The sequence below is a fragment of the Hyaloscypha bicolor genome (assembly GCF_002865645.1).
Source record: "Hyaloscypha bicolor E unplaced genomic scaffold K444scaffold_15, whole genome shotgun sequence".
Taxonomy (NCBI): Eukaryota; Fungi; Ascomycota; class Leotiomycetes; order Helotiales; family Hyaloscyphaceae; genus Hyaloscypha; species Hyaloscypha bicolor.
The window spans coordinates 1,784,171-1,800,016 of record NW_020194517.1 but is presented as its reverse complement, the minus strand read 5'-3'; the positions used below and the strand labels follow the sequence as shown (position 1 = coordinate 1,800,016).

At 48.1% G+C, this 15,846-nt stretch overlaps 5 protein-coding genes across 5 annotated transcripts; 4 read left to right on the top strand and 1 right to left on the bottom strand.

The window, feature by feature from the left end:
* Positions 1–70: 70 nt before the first annotated feature.
* On the top strand, positions 71–2,264 carry K444DRAFT_168364 (uncharacterized protein). Its single transcript, XM_024870715.1, has 4 exons — positions 71–397; positions 473–863; positions 911–1,490; positions 1,556–2,264. Exons 1-4 carry the CDS (start codon positions 297–299, stop codon positions 2,116–2,118), a joined length of 1,635 nt encoding a protein of 544 aa, XP_024743190.1. The 5' UTR covers positions 71–296; the 3' UTR covers positions 2,119–2,264.
* A 1,967-nt stretch (positions 2,265–4,231) lies between these two features.
* K444DRAFT_624776 (uncharacterized protein) lies at positions 4,232–5,439 on the top strand (the record flags this gene model as incomplete). Its single annotated transcript, XM_024882448.1, has 3 exons — positions 4,232–4,278; positions 4,486–4,540; positions 4,597–5,439. 3 exons carry the CDS (start codon positions 4,232–4,234, stop codon positions 5,437–5,439), a joined length of 945 nt encoding a protein of 314 aa, XP_024743189.1.
* A 489-nt stretch (positions 5,440–5,928) lies between these two features.
* K444DRAFT_607713 (uncharacterized protein) lies at positions 5,929–7,980 on the top strand. Its single transcript, XM_024879223.1, has 6 exons — positions 5,929–6,071; positions 6,145–6,284; positions 6,344–6,457; positions 6,536–6,859; positions 6,907–7,124; positions 7,187–7,980. The coding sequence occupies exons 3-6, from the start codon at positions 6,388–6,390 to the stop codon at positions 7,517–7,519; spliced, it is 945 nt and encodes a 314-aa protein (XP_024743188.1). The 5' UTR covers positions 5,929–6,071; positions 6,145–6,284; positions 6,344–6,387; the 3' UTR covers positions 7,520–7,980.
* Positions 7,981–11,021: 3,041 nt separating this feature from the next.
* Positions 11,022–13,881, top strand: K444DRAFT_702038 (uncharacterized protein; the record flags this gene model as incomplete). Its single annotated transcript, XM_024888042.1, has 4 exons — positions 11,022–11,169; positions 11,466–11,728; positions 11,806–12,736; positions 12,832–13,881. The coding sequence occupies 4 exons, from the start codon at positions 11,022–11,024 to the stop codon at positions 13,701–13,703; spliced, it is 2,214 nt and encodes a 737-aa protein (XP_024743187.1). The 3' UTR covers positions 13,704–13,881.
* A 301-nt stretch (positions 13,882–14,182) lies between these two features.
* K444DRAFT_607712 (uncharacterized protein) lies at positions 14,183–15,672 on the bottom strand. The gene has a single exon (XM_024879222.1). The coding sequence runs from the start codon at positions 15,573–15,575 to the stop codon at positions 14,346–14,348; it is 1,230 nt and encodes a 409-aa protein (XP_024743186.1). The 5' UTR covers positions 15,576–15,672; the 3' UTR covers positions 14,183–14,345.
* Positions 15,673–15,846: the final 174 nt, after the last annotated feature.

Here is a 15,846-nt window from a genome sequence, read left to right as displayed (position 1 = left end):
GCAACTCAACGCCCGAAATGGAAGCCTTATGGGCTGAACTTTTTGGCATTTTTTGGGCCATACCTCCCGATAATCGAGTCGACCTCGCCTTTCAGAAACATGTCCTTTTATCACTTCCACACGAAAAGGAAGAGGCTATTGCCCGAAGTATTGGACAATGCTTCAGTGACAGGAGCTGGTGGGACAATTTGTCCTTCTCGATCACTGATTTTGGAAATGAAGGCGTGAGGGTAACTTACCAGTAGCCAGAGACGCATATACAGCAAGAAGACATTGGGTTTTATGCAAGGCTTGGGATGTTAATTGCAACGCCGACTTTTGAGATTAATGAATCCCACACAGAGGGAGTGAAACGGGTATTGCGAGACGAATGTGGGGCTTCATGGAATAGAGTAATGTGAGTGTTCGTCTATCAACAGAATACTGGCAGTATTCAAATAACATTATGTCGCCAGAACTGACTTGTGCAAAGACACCTTCAAGGTCTTACTTTGCCCGCAACTGGCCAAGAGACAAGAGTGGATCTTGGAAATGTAATCATGCATTTACATGAGAAAGCTCCTCTCTTTCCAGTATTGAAATCAGAACCGGGAGGAACACAGAGGAGTAGCCTGAATTTTATGGTACTGGAACGTACAGACAAACATTTGATGGGCTCGTTTTCCAACCCTGATCAACGTGCCTTGACCCTTGATACTGGGCTAAGGCACCACAATCTCGATCTGGAATCATACCACTCTATAAATTTCCAAGTCGTATCTTATGAAATTTGCAAGGAACCCCCAAAAGGTGGATCGCGTGGGCCAGGAACCACTGGTCGGCTCTACAATGATGGACCATGCATTCAATCACAAGTGGTCTCGGTAAGTGACCTAATAATTTACAAACTCACCCAGGCTAACATGTCCAGCTTTGTTTTGTATCTCAAGTTATTTGCCATTCTCGACCCAAGAAACCTCCGCGTTTCTGGACACTTGTCGCCCTCACTTCAAGTGGCAATATTGAGCTGCCGTCTATTTTCGGGCTCCATAATTGTGACGTGCTTCAAGGGATGCTTCTTTTCGTTGGCGGGGTTCTTGCCAATTTAATAAATACATGGGGAGAGCTTGTGGACTATTTTGACAGCTTCCTAGATGACGGGAGAACCTTCCTGACAGCGAAGGAGCACGACAACCTCCTCGTCGATGATGAGAACTTCTCACGATCACGAAAGTACTTTTGGAGTCTCAGCTGCCTGTCAGAGTTTATGCTTTACATCAATGACGCCATTCGTCAATGGGAGGCCAGCAGAGATATATGGGTAGTAAAATTCGACGACTTTCTAACAGGGGAGTCGAAAAACACCATTGAGGATAACAACAAACTTTGTGAAAAGCTGAAGGCTCTACGGGACCGCATGCAACATCACCATACCAATGTTACCGCATTACGAGACGGTCTTTTCAATGCCAGCGCCGTCATGGAAAGTCGAGCATCCACAAGACTAGGAGGTTAGACCACCTACCCTCCTCCCTCAATTTCCCAAATATTCAATATACTTACTTACTCCCCACAGAGAACGTAAAGCTCCTCAAATTCGTCAGCATCTTCTTCCTCCCTCTCGCCTTCTGCACCTCCCTCTGGAGCATGAGCGAGACCCTCTTCCCCCTCCACATCCTGATCTACGTCATCATCTTCGTCGCCCTCGCCACGTACCTTGTTGTCTTCAATCTCAACACCCTCGTCAGACTCTTCTCTCGTACTTACGAATCATATAAGATTTCGTTGATCACGAAAATGAAGTCTGAAAAGGAATCGGAGTATTGGAAGAAGAGGGGAGACAGGTTTGAGAACTTCCAGTTTCGTCCAAAGGCGGAGGTTGCGAAGCCGAGTGAGTGGTTGCTTGTTGGGTATGCGCTGATGAGGGCTGAGAGATGGGTAGGAGAGGGGTTGATGAGAGGACTGAGCCTGGGGAGGAAGGAGCGCAGTGAAGGGGAAGAGGAGGTTACCGCCCGGCCAGCCGAGGAAGATGGGGGTCAGGGAATGCCGGGCACAGCGAAGAAAGGACTTTTTAAAAGGATGGGTAGGGTTGGAAGAAGATCTGGGAACGGGGCAGCTGACGAGACTGCCATGCCTTGAAAGTTTCGGCGGCTTGAGAAGTTGGTTTCTTATCTGATGGCTGAACTTGAAACGCTGGGTGCGTGGCAGCGGGTTTGTTTTGCCCTCGTGAGCGTTCCGATTAGCTTGGGCTTGCCCGAGACTCAACCCGCTTTCCGGAAGAGTTAAGGTGTTGCGCTGCGAGAAGGCAAACTACTGCAGGTCAGAGACATAGGGTTCAAAAGCACGCATGGCGACGAGGCAGGAGTTCAAATTGTGTGATGTTACTTCGGGTCTAGGAAAAGGAATAAAATGCTGGAAGGAGTCGAGCCATCAAGTAGCGAAGAGACAAGAGCTCGGATGCTTCAGGTTGGAAGGTCGTCGAATTGAACTGAGGTAAGAGTTCAGGATACTCGAGCCCGATGAATGAGATGGTTGAAAGCGTTTGAACGGAGCTGCGCCAGGAGTTCTAGATGCTTCGGTTAATACGTTTCTCAGAATTAAGTGTAAAAATCTGTAGAGTTTCATTTTCTGGAAGGTCTGAAAAGAACAGATGATGCGTTTAGAGAAGAACCGAGACTTGGAAAGTCCCTTCGAACGGAGACGAGGCAGGAGCTGGAAGAACGTTCAAGCACTTTAATTACAGAAGTTAGAGGGATGAAATCTATTGAGTTGACGTTTGTGGAAGAGACTTGGAGAACGGGCAGATGAATGAATGCATTTGGTTGAATAGAGGGGCGGAGTTCCAATCCACCCCCCAGTTCACACACTTCAGAGCCCTCTCTCTGCGGGAACTGTTGCTCCCAAAATTACTGGCAATATTCAAGGCTGAGTAGAACCACCGCTTCACACATCTTGAAAATTGGCCCGCTTGGGTCAAAAAGTACACACATCACAACGGCGGGATGATTGAGGCTCTTTGGCGTCCAGCACGGGAGGTACAAGGCTGTTTGAAGTTCCCGAGGATCGGCTCCCCGTTTCAGTTCGACGTGCATACTGAAGAAGCAAGCTTCCCCACCATATTGACCTGACCAATCTTCGCCTCGAATGATCCATGACCATCCCTCCCTTATCGGTGCCATATATAGCCTGATCTGCTCGAAATCGCCTATCGCCCTCCCCCACACACGCCGCGACCAGCCCTATTCTGGAGAAAGAAATACAAGGCATCTGAGGCAAAAATGTCTCGTGCTGTCAGTTTTGTTCTCAAAAGATCTGACCCACCTTGTACATCCTCTTGCTAGGAGGGAGCCACTGCAGACCCTAGCCACCTTGCGACTTAGAGGCCCGAATTTGTCGCGACCTCTCCGCGATTGCACTGGCTACACCGCTGGGGCAACGAAACCTCTACCCAAATATTTGCTGCCCAAAATACTAGAGACCAACGATTCTTGCGGGTCAAGCCGGACGTGACACAATCACTGGACCGACGTCGTTACCACTGGCTCGTTCCCGGGATCAGGCTTGTTCCCTGAAGCCTGCCTTGCAGTGTGCCTCACGTTTTCGCAGCTTTGAGGGTCCTGGGCTGCATAAGGACCAGAGTCATAACGCAGTGTCTTGACTTACTTTGGGAGCGATCATGGAAAGAAAATAGAGCTTGTCTTTGATGCTCACTTCGCCCTGCCCCTTGATGGTTACAGCCTGCTCCTTGCGCCGGATCCGTCATGTCATCGAGAAAACATGGTCGAAGCAAGGCCAAGGAAAGTCGAGGAGTGCCGACGCAATGGAGTCAATGGGAATGGACTGCGACGTATCGCTGTTACACTAGATATCGTTTAGGCGCGGATGGTAAGATCCTTAGAGGGAAGAGGCTCACTGGGCTTGAAGCGTCGCTGACGTGAAGAAAGGCCAGTACGAATACGAATATGATTATTCGAACACGAACGATGCATCACGGCCCTCCTCCAGCTATCCATCGAGTGCAGTGGTCGCCCAGCAGACCTCTGTCGAAGACTTGAATGCACGATGCCAAGGGTTGGATTTGGGAACAGGCCATGAGAGGGGCCGTGAAAAGGTTGTACTGCCGATACCAAGATATAATCGTTCGTTAAGCCAGGGGCTTGATGTTTCAAGGCCCGTTGTGCTAGATTTGAGTAGATCTAAGCAGGTTAATCTGACAAGACGCTGACCTCGGAGTGATTTTAGTCGCGAGGAGATGAGCCGCGAGACCCTTCCGTCTCCCCGAGTAGGCCAGTTAAACCAGTCAGTCGAGCGCGCTGGGTAGACGACAAGAGCTAACCCGGGTCCGCTGCAGGGACCAGATCCCCCTCCATTCCCTATACCCGAAAGTTCGAGCTCTGCATACGATTCACCGGCGGGATATTACCAAGCACCACCGATAGCCTCGACTTCGCCGACTTCTTTCCCTTATTCGAATGTCCCGACAGGGCAATATGATTCTGCTCATAGAGGAGAATACCGAAGATCACAGGAATCGACTAGCTTGCAAGGCTACCGACCAGAGGTCAGTCAGCTGCACACTTCAGCTATTTGGCAGGTATGGAAGCTTACGATCTGCAGGAGTTTCAAGTTACAATAAGAAAGAAGCCATTTATAGCAACGATAAGTTCCTCAAACGACAGCTTCATTTCTTCGGAAACGGTAGATTACTTAAGGTTGAAGACAGACAGAATAAAGCAGCCTTGGAAGTACAGGCATCCTGGTTCTGGAAAAGAGTACGATATTCGCGAGAGTGTCAGAATAAATATTGAGCCTATGGGCGGAGCAAAGTTGAAGGACGTGCAGCTATACGTCCTCTCGAAGAGATGTCCCATCAAGAATCCGGTCGTTCTTGGAACGGACATACTGGGCACAGCCGAATACGCAGCGTCAGACTTCCCTTCTTCTGATTCTGGATATGGAACCGCAGGTTCAAGACGGCCATCGTTCAATCAGACTGCCGTAGCTTATCATTCCGCAACTCACACTGCAGACCAACCAAGCTATTCATCGCCATCGCCTCCATACCATCAGCCAATATATCCTCAGAGCATCCCCAGCGTACCAAGCTTATCGTACTCGACCTCATCATATTCGACGGAAGAAGAAAGAACATCGTCTTATGGAAGTTCCCAGTCTTACTACCCACCTCATAACACCTCCGCAGAAACAACAATAAGCCGAGACTCGGGATTTTCGACTTTCGGCTCTGGTGGCCACCTAGGCGCGGTAGGTGCGTCCGGATCTGGGGAACGAGGAATGGAAGATAATCTCCCCGGTGACAATGACAACTACACCTTGCATTCCAATTCCTACACATCAGCCTCAGCATATATCCCTCGACCTCCTTCCGGTGATGAGCCTAAGAATGTATATTCTTCTGCGTCAGACGACACTGTATACGCCGACTACGTCGCACGCTGAAAATTGTATCAATCGACAAAAAAGTACCTCTGCCTTGGTCACACTGTAGCTTGGCCAGAGAGGATAATGAAATGGACAGTAATGTATTCATGGAGGCGGTTTCTTGCATATTCTGGCGTCCGCAACATATTCTCCTTTGGAGTAATTTGAGTTTCTTTTGAACGGAAATTTTCGTTTTGTGTAAAATACCGCAGACGGGATTGGCCTTTGCCGGGCGCATCTCATGTCTGATGATCCCGAGGCGGAGAAATTTTATTCCCGAGAGCCTTTTGGATGGTACAGGTGATCTCGAAGCTTTTAATGCAATGGTGTGAAGAAATTTTATGAGGCATAATGATGGCAGAGCTTCTTTCCCCTTCCCTGCTGCTTGACTCGGGAATCAATTACCATTTCGTCTTCTGAGGCTGATGTGGAGGCGAGGGGTATTGGCCCGCTGTGGAGCGTCGATTAAGCCCTATTGAGCAACCCCTGTACGCCCATTTCAAGGGAGTAATTTAGACCTCCTTCGATAAATATGCAAGGCTTCCCACAGCTCGCAGCATCCAACGAGCCTGTGACAGCACACTGAAGTCCGCCTCGCCGTGCCTCCTCCTCCTACAATGCGCACAGTATACAAGTTTGCTTCCACACGGGTACGTGCCGATCGTGACACACACTCCACTGTTCGAATCGCAGCATGGCCAATTCAGCGCTGATCCATCTCAGAACTCCTAGCTATGCGCCAGATCGTGTTGAATCCCCGAGACCCATCGCACGCCCACAGCTGGCTCACCGACACCACTATATACACGACTCGGATGAAGGGCTAGGAAGCCTTGAAAGCCAGGATAGTAGTCGAGATTCAAGTAGGCTACAGTGCCCGTGCAATGCGCATCGGCATGTAACACTGTGCTGATACCAGCAGAAACCCAGCGTCCCTTACGGCACTTGTGGAAAACGCCTTTCAGGATGAGTATTTTTTCCGACAAACGGTCAAGAATCAAAGACAATCGGGACGACAGGATAGTCAAGAAAAGAAGTAAGAGGAGCAACCATACCTGGCGTCAAACAGGTTTCAAGATAGAATCTTCTACTTACTATAAATGTGGACTTTCAGTAGATCGATACCCCGAAGGTTACCCTCGAATATCCGCCTACATTGACAGCGACTATGATACGGCCTTATTTCGACGATTCGGCACGCTTCACGCTCGAAGCCTCCTTTACAAACAAGTCGAGCTTACCGAGCTTGAAGCACAACTGGACAAACTTGACAAGGAAGATGCAGGGCATCTTGACAAGGAAGAGCAGCAGCGACTTGACACTGGCGCAGGCAACAATAAATGGCGCTTGGGGCATTCCATATCGCTCGCTGGTGGGAAAGAGAACGAGAAGCGGAGAGATCTGATGAAGAAAATTGATGAGAAGATGGAAGAATACGGTGTGCTTTCTTCCTCCACCCAGGCGTACCATTTCTGACTCGTGCAGACAAACTTGTTCTACGCGAAGCTGCGCTTCGAAAACTGTCTCGACCTTCGAAACGAGTGTACAGGAACTTCATGGACTTCATGTACACAGAGCATCCTTTTAGTGATTCCGACGAGCGCTTCGTGTATCATGAGCAGGACTTCGTCTCTCTGGGTGAGTACGAGGGCAATTGGTTAGATGAGTTAATGCACCGCCTTGTGAATAATTGGGTTCTTAGGGTGAGACACCTGATGCTCCTCGAAAGTGTCGCTGTTGCAAAGCTAACTCTAGAGCTCCTCAGACCATCTTCGTCTCTGAGGACGAGCAAGCTAAGACTAGAGACCCCTATGTCCGCTACTATTCGGCAGACCGCCTTAACATCTTGATCAAAGTCATGATTGCAGTAACCTCGACGGCATTACTGCTGATCCCCATCTACATCTTCCTCTCCTGTACCGTGTCGACGAAGTTGATGGCAGCTATCACTCTCATCTTCGCTTTACTTTTGGCCACAGCGGTCTCAATATTCACTAGCGCAAATAGGCAAGAAGTCTTCGCAGTAACGGCTGCGTATTGCGCAGTGCTGGTCGTATTCATAGGAAACATCCAGCAAACGGCAACATTGCATTCCTGATGGCCGATTGCTTGGTGTCCTATGAACACACTGACCCTTGAACCCTATCAACGTCGAACCTACCAGATTGCCAATATGCCCTTCGCTCTTCTGTATATTCACCTTGGTGCTTTCTACTGGTTGTGTTGGAGAGTTTCTTGCTGTATATATTACTGGACAACTGGACTACCAAGTATGTTCTGGAGCCGTTTTTTTTAGCTTGAGCACGACAGAAAAGCTGGGCATTGTATGAAAAATCAGAATGTATCATGCACGGGGAATAATGGATATTCAGGTTTGGGCCATGCATATGGAGTTTTGGGTGGAAATCTTTGACTTCGAATACCCTGATCGTTACATCGCTCACGTGACTCTTCGAGTCCCTCCGGGCTAACGGATCGGACTTTCCTATGTTTGTATTTGTTTTTAGCGTCCTGGAAGTAGCAATACCTAATATCTAATTATTCATAACGATAGGCCCCTTCAATTCGTCCTATTGATATCGAGTTATGCTGTGAAGCCCCCAATTTGCCGCTCAATTCGAAATCGGACCTGAGATTGGTCGCCTTGTTTCTGCTGAAATGCGCGTTTCCCCTCATTCGAACGATCAGCGCGAACAGGGACGCCAACTTCTATCAATTAAATTTTTGAACACGAATAAGAATATTCTCTGTTCCGAAAGCCTCACCATAGAAAAGCCACCTCTTATCCTCCAGGTGGTGCCAGCACCCCTGTGGGAGATTTCTGGTTCCCCTGTTGTGCATGCTTGTTTCAGTATCATGACATTTAAATCTGCTCAATTTCGTCTCCGCCTTAACTTTTAAGACGCTTAGATGGAGAACAGGGTGCAGGGAATCCTTAGCCTCACCTCAACTGCATTCAGGGAACCCCTGCTGTCATAAAGTCTAGTCCTCTCTTTGCCTCGGATTTATTTCATCTTTGTCGTGTGATTCCACGAACCACAGGAATCGTACGACCTTCACATTGTGAGACTGCTAGCTGAACAAACGTGTTTGGATGGTTTGTGTTCGTGTGTGAGACTTTTGCATGACTGGAACGTCTCACATTATGATTGAGCTCTTACTCAGCGGAGCACCTGCGGAGCCGATCCGGCTCCAGTTCTTGACAGCTTTCGGTCGTGTTCTACCCACTCAAGAACTCGAAACCGAGATTGTTCAAGATACTCGTTAAACTCGACCTTTCATTCGACGCCTTGATTATCATGACTCGGGTGAGCCACCGTGGGCCCCCGTGGGCCGTATGCTTTTCAGCCCAGAAGTATTCAGATTTCCAAACGGCCGTCCTATCCGCCAATGGAGCTTTGAACCGTGTCATTCTACCCCCTTAGGCTTTTCAAACTGTATCGTCCCCAGGAAGCAGAAGAGTCAACACTCACGTGATATTAACAACGCTTCCTCCTACAGCTGTGAACTTGAATTTGTACCCAGACTTATGGCTCATAAAGTCGAGTCTCTTTTGTACTCGCATCTCAATCTTGAAATCCGACAGCGCCAATATTGGGCTCAATACTAAAATGAAGTTTTGGCGTTGAGTGGGTAAAAGGGGGTGAACTCGCTTATTTTGACGCTAGTTCACCTCTTCCTGAGTCCTCTTCTTCCTAGCACGTCACTACGCTTTCGTTTTACTTCCTTGCATTGCCTCTGAAGGGTTCTCAGTTTAATATCCAGTTCGTGGACAGGTTCGCCTTCTTGTAAGTGAAATTGGCCGGCCCCAATCCTCTCGTTTGAACGTGCCCGCTTTTGTTTATTTATACATTCAATGACTGCTGTGATCCGTCTCACCTGCAAGAGATTTTGTACGATGAAGACACCATGGTACATACCGGGGGAGGTTTTTGTTCTCCTCGCAGAAATTTTCCTGCGTCTGTACGTAATCTTACATTACTGTGGTTCTTTTGAAGCGTAAAATTCTGTAGTACAAAGGATACGAATCCTGAGGCCCTATAGCGCAATTACGTCAGCAGCTCCAACTTCTTGCATCGATCCGACTTAGATTTCAGAATCTAAGTTCTTGTTATCTCTCTCAATCAGGGTCACCTCTGCCTGCAACCATGCGATCCTCTTTGAAGCTTGTTGAAGAGGGAAAATCTGGATCGTTTAATAAAGTTCGAACGTTAGTAGAGGGACTCCAGAAACTACCTAGTGTGAGGATTATGGCTGGCATTTGCGTTTCAAAAGAAGCATCTTCTGATAGAGAAGGATCGGGTGAGTCCATTGCGGAGTCGCGAGCCGGTCCATTAGAGTGCTCAAACACCTATTTGATGTAAACCATATGAGGAACATTTGGGAGGAGAGACTGCAAAGCGAGGTACACATTGGGGCGCTGGACTTGTGGCAAGATTACATCTCTGCTCCTCTCAACGCTTTCAATTTTGGAGAATGATTAGCGGATCTTTCGGTCACATTCAGTCGGTTGACGTGCTTGACCATTAGGATCGCTAAATAGAGCATTGAGGAGTTGGCAGATGCCCGGTTTTTTCCCCCGGAGTTGCTGGCAATAGCAAAGGGGCTGAGGAAACTGTTGAAACTATATAGGCTAAGGAATAGAGAAATGTCTTAACTTCAACAGAAACTGCATTTGTGCATTGGCGGACTCAATACATCTCGTGATGAGAAGGGAAGCGCCCTGAGGTTATTGGCGGAAGACTATATGTTGGCTGAGATGCGAGAGGTGGAATGGGCCGTAAGGCCCCCATGCTCCGCTTTTCGAGATTCGCGTTCATCGAGTATGATCCGATCTGGGGCGGAACAGTGTGGATCCTAGAAAAAAGGTCAGCTCGATGACTCCTAGAGAAATGTTATCATTAAATTCGAAGCAATACAATTTCTCGACCTTCGCATACGTGTTCATATCACATAGATATGATAAGAAGACGGTGTCCTCGCCATGAGCATTGTAAGATCATAGGAAAGTTCTGGCACTAAACGATGCCAAATTTCAAAGGAGGGAATCGCTTGTTTGAGGTAGCGGCTTCATATGCTCTTCCTCGAGAAAAATACAAATGGTTTCGATCAAGGGGCTTGATTCGTAATCTTGGAACTCTCTAGTTGGTGAGTTAGGTTCACCTTCTAACTCATAGGCTCACATGCCTTCTTCGAAGTGAATTTAAAGGTCTCCAAAATTTATCACCTGATCGCGTTCGCTTCCATTCGCTTTGTTGACAAACACCCACCCTAAATATTCTTCGCCATTAAAACCTTCCAGCTTCCAATCAACCCTCCGAGGCATCTTGATTCCTTCCTCAACTTTCCTCGCAGAGGGCAAGAGTTTTAGCTCACTTCCGCAGAACATCGACTGTCGATGATCCACAGCGGATGGGTACAGACGTCTTGCTTTCAATCCTATCGCCTTGCCTTCGACTCAGCTTTCGCTTTCCAACCAGTTTTTGAAATCCATTCCTTGTATCAGAGAGCTGGATTCTACCACCCTCGCTGGTACATCGCATTTGCGTCGAACTCGTCCGTTCCAGGGACGGTCTTGGTACAACAACCTCTTCGTCAAGATGGCGATCGATCCGTTCCTGTTCGACACATATAAGCAGTACAAAGCTGGTACTGACAAGGTGACAACATGGCTGGCTAACAGAGCACGAGAGATGAATACCTTCGACGACCTGTTTCCATCCGAAGCCGCCTCTGCCAAGGGTAAAGGTAGACTCAAAGGCAAGGCAAGAGCAGCCCAAATAGCCGCGGGGAAGGGTCGAACTAAGATTTTACAGACAACAAGGTCCAAGCGATGTTCCGGCGCAGGCCTCAAACCAAAAGCACCAGCATTTCATTGGAATACTCCGTGAAACACTTCGCATCTTAAAACCATTAAGCAAAGAACCTGTAAGTGATTGGGCTAATCTCGTTCTGATTTCTGGCAGTATCGTCAATTTTCCCCGAGACGATGTTCCAGTTTGCCGCGAAACAATCTGTATCAGGCTTCGGCTAACTTCCCCTAGGGTCAAATAAACGGGCAAAGGGAAACAACACGAAAGAAGGTATGGACAGTACCGAGGAAGGCGTTGACGTGGCGGGTCTTGGCACTCTCTTTGAGCACCTAGAAGTTGATGAGCCTCTTGAGTGGACGTCAAACAACTTGCCGCCTAAGTCAACCAAAACCTTCGATGCTTACGTGCTTGAGCCTACCGACGAAGATCTCTCGTTCGCGATCTTCTGCCTTTTCAAGGATCTTACCGACATCCGCCACTACGTTCGTCAGACTGTAAGTGAAACCCAACATCTAACCTCCTCTCCTGCCTTCAGTTCAGGTTGCACAGTCGTTGACGTATGCGGACGCAGTGGACCGAATATAGAGAGCGTCAGATCGCCTTCACCACTGCAGCAGTGACGATGAATACGGCTATCTCCACACCCCGTCGTCTCAACGAAGAGTTCCTCTCCAACTTTCCCCGCTTCGGTGACCACAGCGAGATTATCAAGCACCCGCACAATGGCTACCATGATCCATCTCACGAGAAAAATGACGAAGACTTCGCGACATACACTGGTCTTCACTTGAAGATTTCTTCCAAAGTCCTCTTTTGCGACCTTACGTACGAAATGATCGCCGGCTTCTTTATGAAGGGTAGAATACCATTTTATCAACAAGAGCAAGTCCGCGGTGCCGGAATTCGATCTACAGATGACGAAGAAGCTTTATGCAAGTGCCTCTCGCTGTTTGGTTTGGTTAATTCGCAATGTGAAGGCAACTTCTATAACGACCAGTTATTCCAAGCATTGCATATCGCCAAGAAAGAAAGCGCGATCTATACCTGGGTAGTATTTGCGGTTCAACTGTCTGTTGACACTCGCCGTGTTCTTGGCAAGGAGTTGAGTCGATGTTTCGATGAAACACAGGAAATGCGAAAGCGGACGCCAGCAACATTGGAGCAATGCCTATCCCTCGGCCAAAGCAACAAAGTCAACGAGCCCCACAAGACAGGAACACCACTTTTGCAGGGTATCAAGAAGGAAATCGAGCATTTCCTGGAGAAAGACTTCATGCAGGAGCTTGTAGATGAGTACTTGGGCGTTCGCTCGGCTCTCTACCGCTGGGGTTCATTCTACCTTGTTCGCAATCATCCAATGCTTTTGGGTCTTCTTACACAACACTTCTTAACGAAAGTGCATGAGGTCGGAATAGCATTGGGCGGTGATCAAGGAGCAATAATTACCTCTATTCATTTGTACAACGCTTCTCAGCAGAGCGGCCAGTTGTCCGGGGGTTTAGGTAAGAACTTCGTCGCATTTCCTTTCCACACCTGATGTCCTGTAACTCTTTGAGATTGCGTCTTTAGTATATGTGTGCTAATCCTTGGGTCATAGAATGGACTGACCTTGAGAAAATCATCGAATGGCAGGACTCCTCATGGATTTTCGTCGGTGATCGACCCAAGCTCCCGGGAGATTGTTTAGTACACTACAACCTCGTCATGGGCGTCAGCGCAACCATTCTATCAAAGGACCGTCACGGCAAATCAACTCTTCGGCTGCGCAAGAAAACAAAGTTGCCCATTTCACAAAAAAAGAATCGAAAGTTGAGGCACATGTCAACATATTTTGATCTCATGTACGCTATTAAAGAATGCGCCAAGCCGGGAGAGCCTCGCTGGGTTCTTACAAGAGCAGCGGGGGAGCCTCTCGCTATGTTGGAGATGCTTGTCGGGAAGTGCTTAGAGAGCAACATTGAGAAAGCTGCAAGTTCGTCCAACTGTGGAAACAAGCGTTCGTCGATATGCCCGAAGGTTCATCCTCTCAGAATGATCTCCATCTTCAAGGACCGTCTTAAGTCAGAAGAGGAAATATTTCGGTTCGATCTCTTGGCCTTGAATCAACGCTGTGTTGAGATGCTTCGGAAGTCTCAAGCATTTTGCGTTGAGCAATCATCAATGGACTACCCAAAAAACGAGTATGGTGGTGATGGCCAATTGAACAATTGTTTCAGTCACATGATTGCAGGCGTGTCTGGCGTGCCGCGTTCCCAGCCTACGAGATTCCGAGAAGCATGCCTCATAGTGAAGGAAGTAGTGGAAGCCGAGGGCGGTATTGAATACGAGAAGGCAAAGACACGTCGTTTTGTCCAGGCTGATGGTGGAAAGATCATAATCGACAAGTTTGAGACGCCTTATGAGGACAATGTTTTGGTGTATGATAGGGATCATTTCAGTAGAATTATCATTGCGGATGACTCACCTTGATTTGCTATGATTTGAGGTGTCGATACGCGGAAGGAGCCTTTGATGGATTGTAGAAGCCGTGGGAGAGTTGGGCTGGGAGATATTCAGCGAAGCAGCGGGGATTGGCTGCTGCACGCATGCTGCTCTTGCACTTCGCATCAAACACATAGATTTCAGCTCTTCAGAATAATGACTTGAGACCAGAATAGTGAAGTTATGATCCGCAAAAACGAAAATTCACCCAAAACAGTTCCAAGGTTCCACCTCTCATTAACATCTGCGACCTCTCAATATTGCTGTGTGAAAACATTAGATCTCCAGCATACAAATCCTCTTATGTATGAATTGATGCCTTGCTTCAAGATTTTGAAGTGTTAGTGGTCGACTTCACCAAGCAAAATACCACCATCTGCCATCGAAGTAGTGGAATACCGAAACAAGGTCGCACTGGTTTTGGAGACTTATACCACTCAATTTGGGACTCTGAGGCAGAGGACAATCTCAGCACAATATTTGTCACGTGCTGCGCACAGGCATATATATAGCTTCTTCACCGCCCTTAGGGCACTACCATTCATACATATATTTACACAAACACATACATTTCCACTTCCACAGCTTGTCCAGGCCGTGACAATATTAGAGATGGGGGATCGTATTCAGCTATTCCTCATCTTCACAATCCACAAAAATTTCATCTAACAGAGAACAAACACGAGACACAGAAGCTGGATGAGATTTCAATCCAGACCTAGTAGAATACCACCATGCCACATCGACCTTGACCTTGAAAATATCCCTCTCATAGTCCACCAAGATTGCTGCCGGCGGGATATCATCCGCCAAGCCCAAAATGGCATAGATCCTATCATGAGGATCACAAGATTTGGATGTCCTGCAGGTCTCCATCAACTCTAGCAACGTTCGCTGGTTATCCGAAACCCTGCTTCTCGGAATCTTGATGCCTGGACTTTTGGCAATTCTCTCCAGACAGTTTTGAATCAAAGGTGCCGGTTGACGATGATCGGCTTTTCTGAGCTCGAAAAGCTCACCGACTATTGATACGGCCTCATCGAAGCGCTTTCCATCCATGTAATCCCAGCCGCACTGAACAACCGTCTCGGAAGCTAGGAGATATTCCTGAACAATCCAGATTCTGCTCCAGTATGTTCGTTCGACCAGCGCTGCTACTCCTTCCCATGGGGCGACAGGCTCAGAACGAAGGGACAACCTATTCCACCACCCCACGCGCCTTTCTTGAACCAACAATTCCCTTGAGGACTCGAACGGTTCGCCTCTATGAATTGGAAACACAGAAAGCTTTTTAAACGAGTCGCGGCTTCCTGTCAGTGTTGCGGGCTCCGCGTTCTCAGCTAATTTCTTCCGCGGCGCCTTTTTCTTCTCTACAACCTCTTTGCTAGGCCTAGATACCTCCCGAAACGATTCCCAGATCTCATGAAGCAGCAAGATTGCCTCCCGGCTATTGCCGCCCCTCTCACCAAGCCAAATCCGCACCGAAGATGCGAAAGTATAGATGCTGCTCATCATACCCACCTGATGATTCCGTTCTAAAACATCCTCTTGATTGATACAAATTGCATCGACCCACAGCGTCCTCGCGGCGAATTCTGTCCGGAGACAGCGCAGAGCCTGCCAGAGGTTGCGTCGGACGGTGAAAGGTTGACCATCGAGCAGAATCTCGTGCTTGGGACTATTTATGTCACCCCATTCGTAGGATAGCGCTTCGTAATGCAGCTGTCGATCTTCGAGGTTGCCGATGCTCAAGGTACACTCGATTGTGGCGTCTTTCGTGGGTGCTGGAAGGAGCGTCACGAGACGCAATTCCTTCGTCCGCGATGTTTGTAAGGGGGTGTAGAAATGCGAAGATGACATTGTTCAGGTAGCATGAAGAGCAATCAACTGAAAAGATTTGAGAGCAAAGGAAAAAGGGGTTGTGTGCCTCAATGTTCTTGAGAATCTTGATTGTGGCTGTGTGTCTCTCTCTGATGTTCATGAGAATCTTTGATTGTGGCTGTGTGTCTCTCTCTGATGTTCATGAGAATTTTTGATTGTGGCTGTGCCACGCAGTCGTCCAGTAGTGGATGCATGCATGTCAGCTCCCAATCAGATCTATCCACAAATGATAGATGTTTTCAGCCTTCGG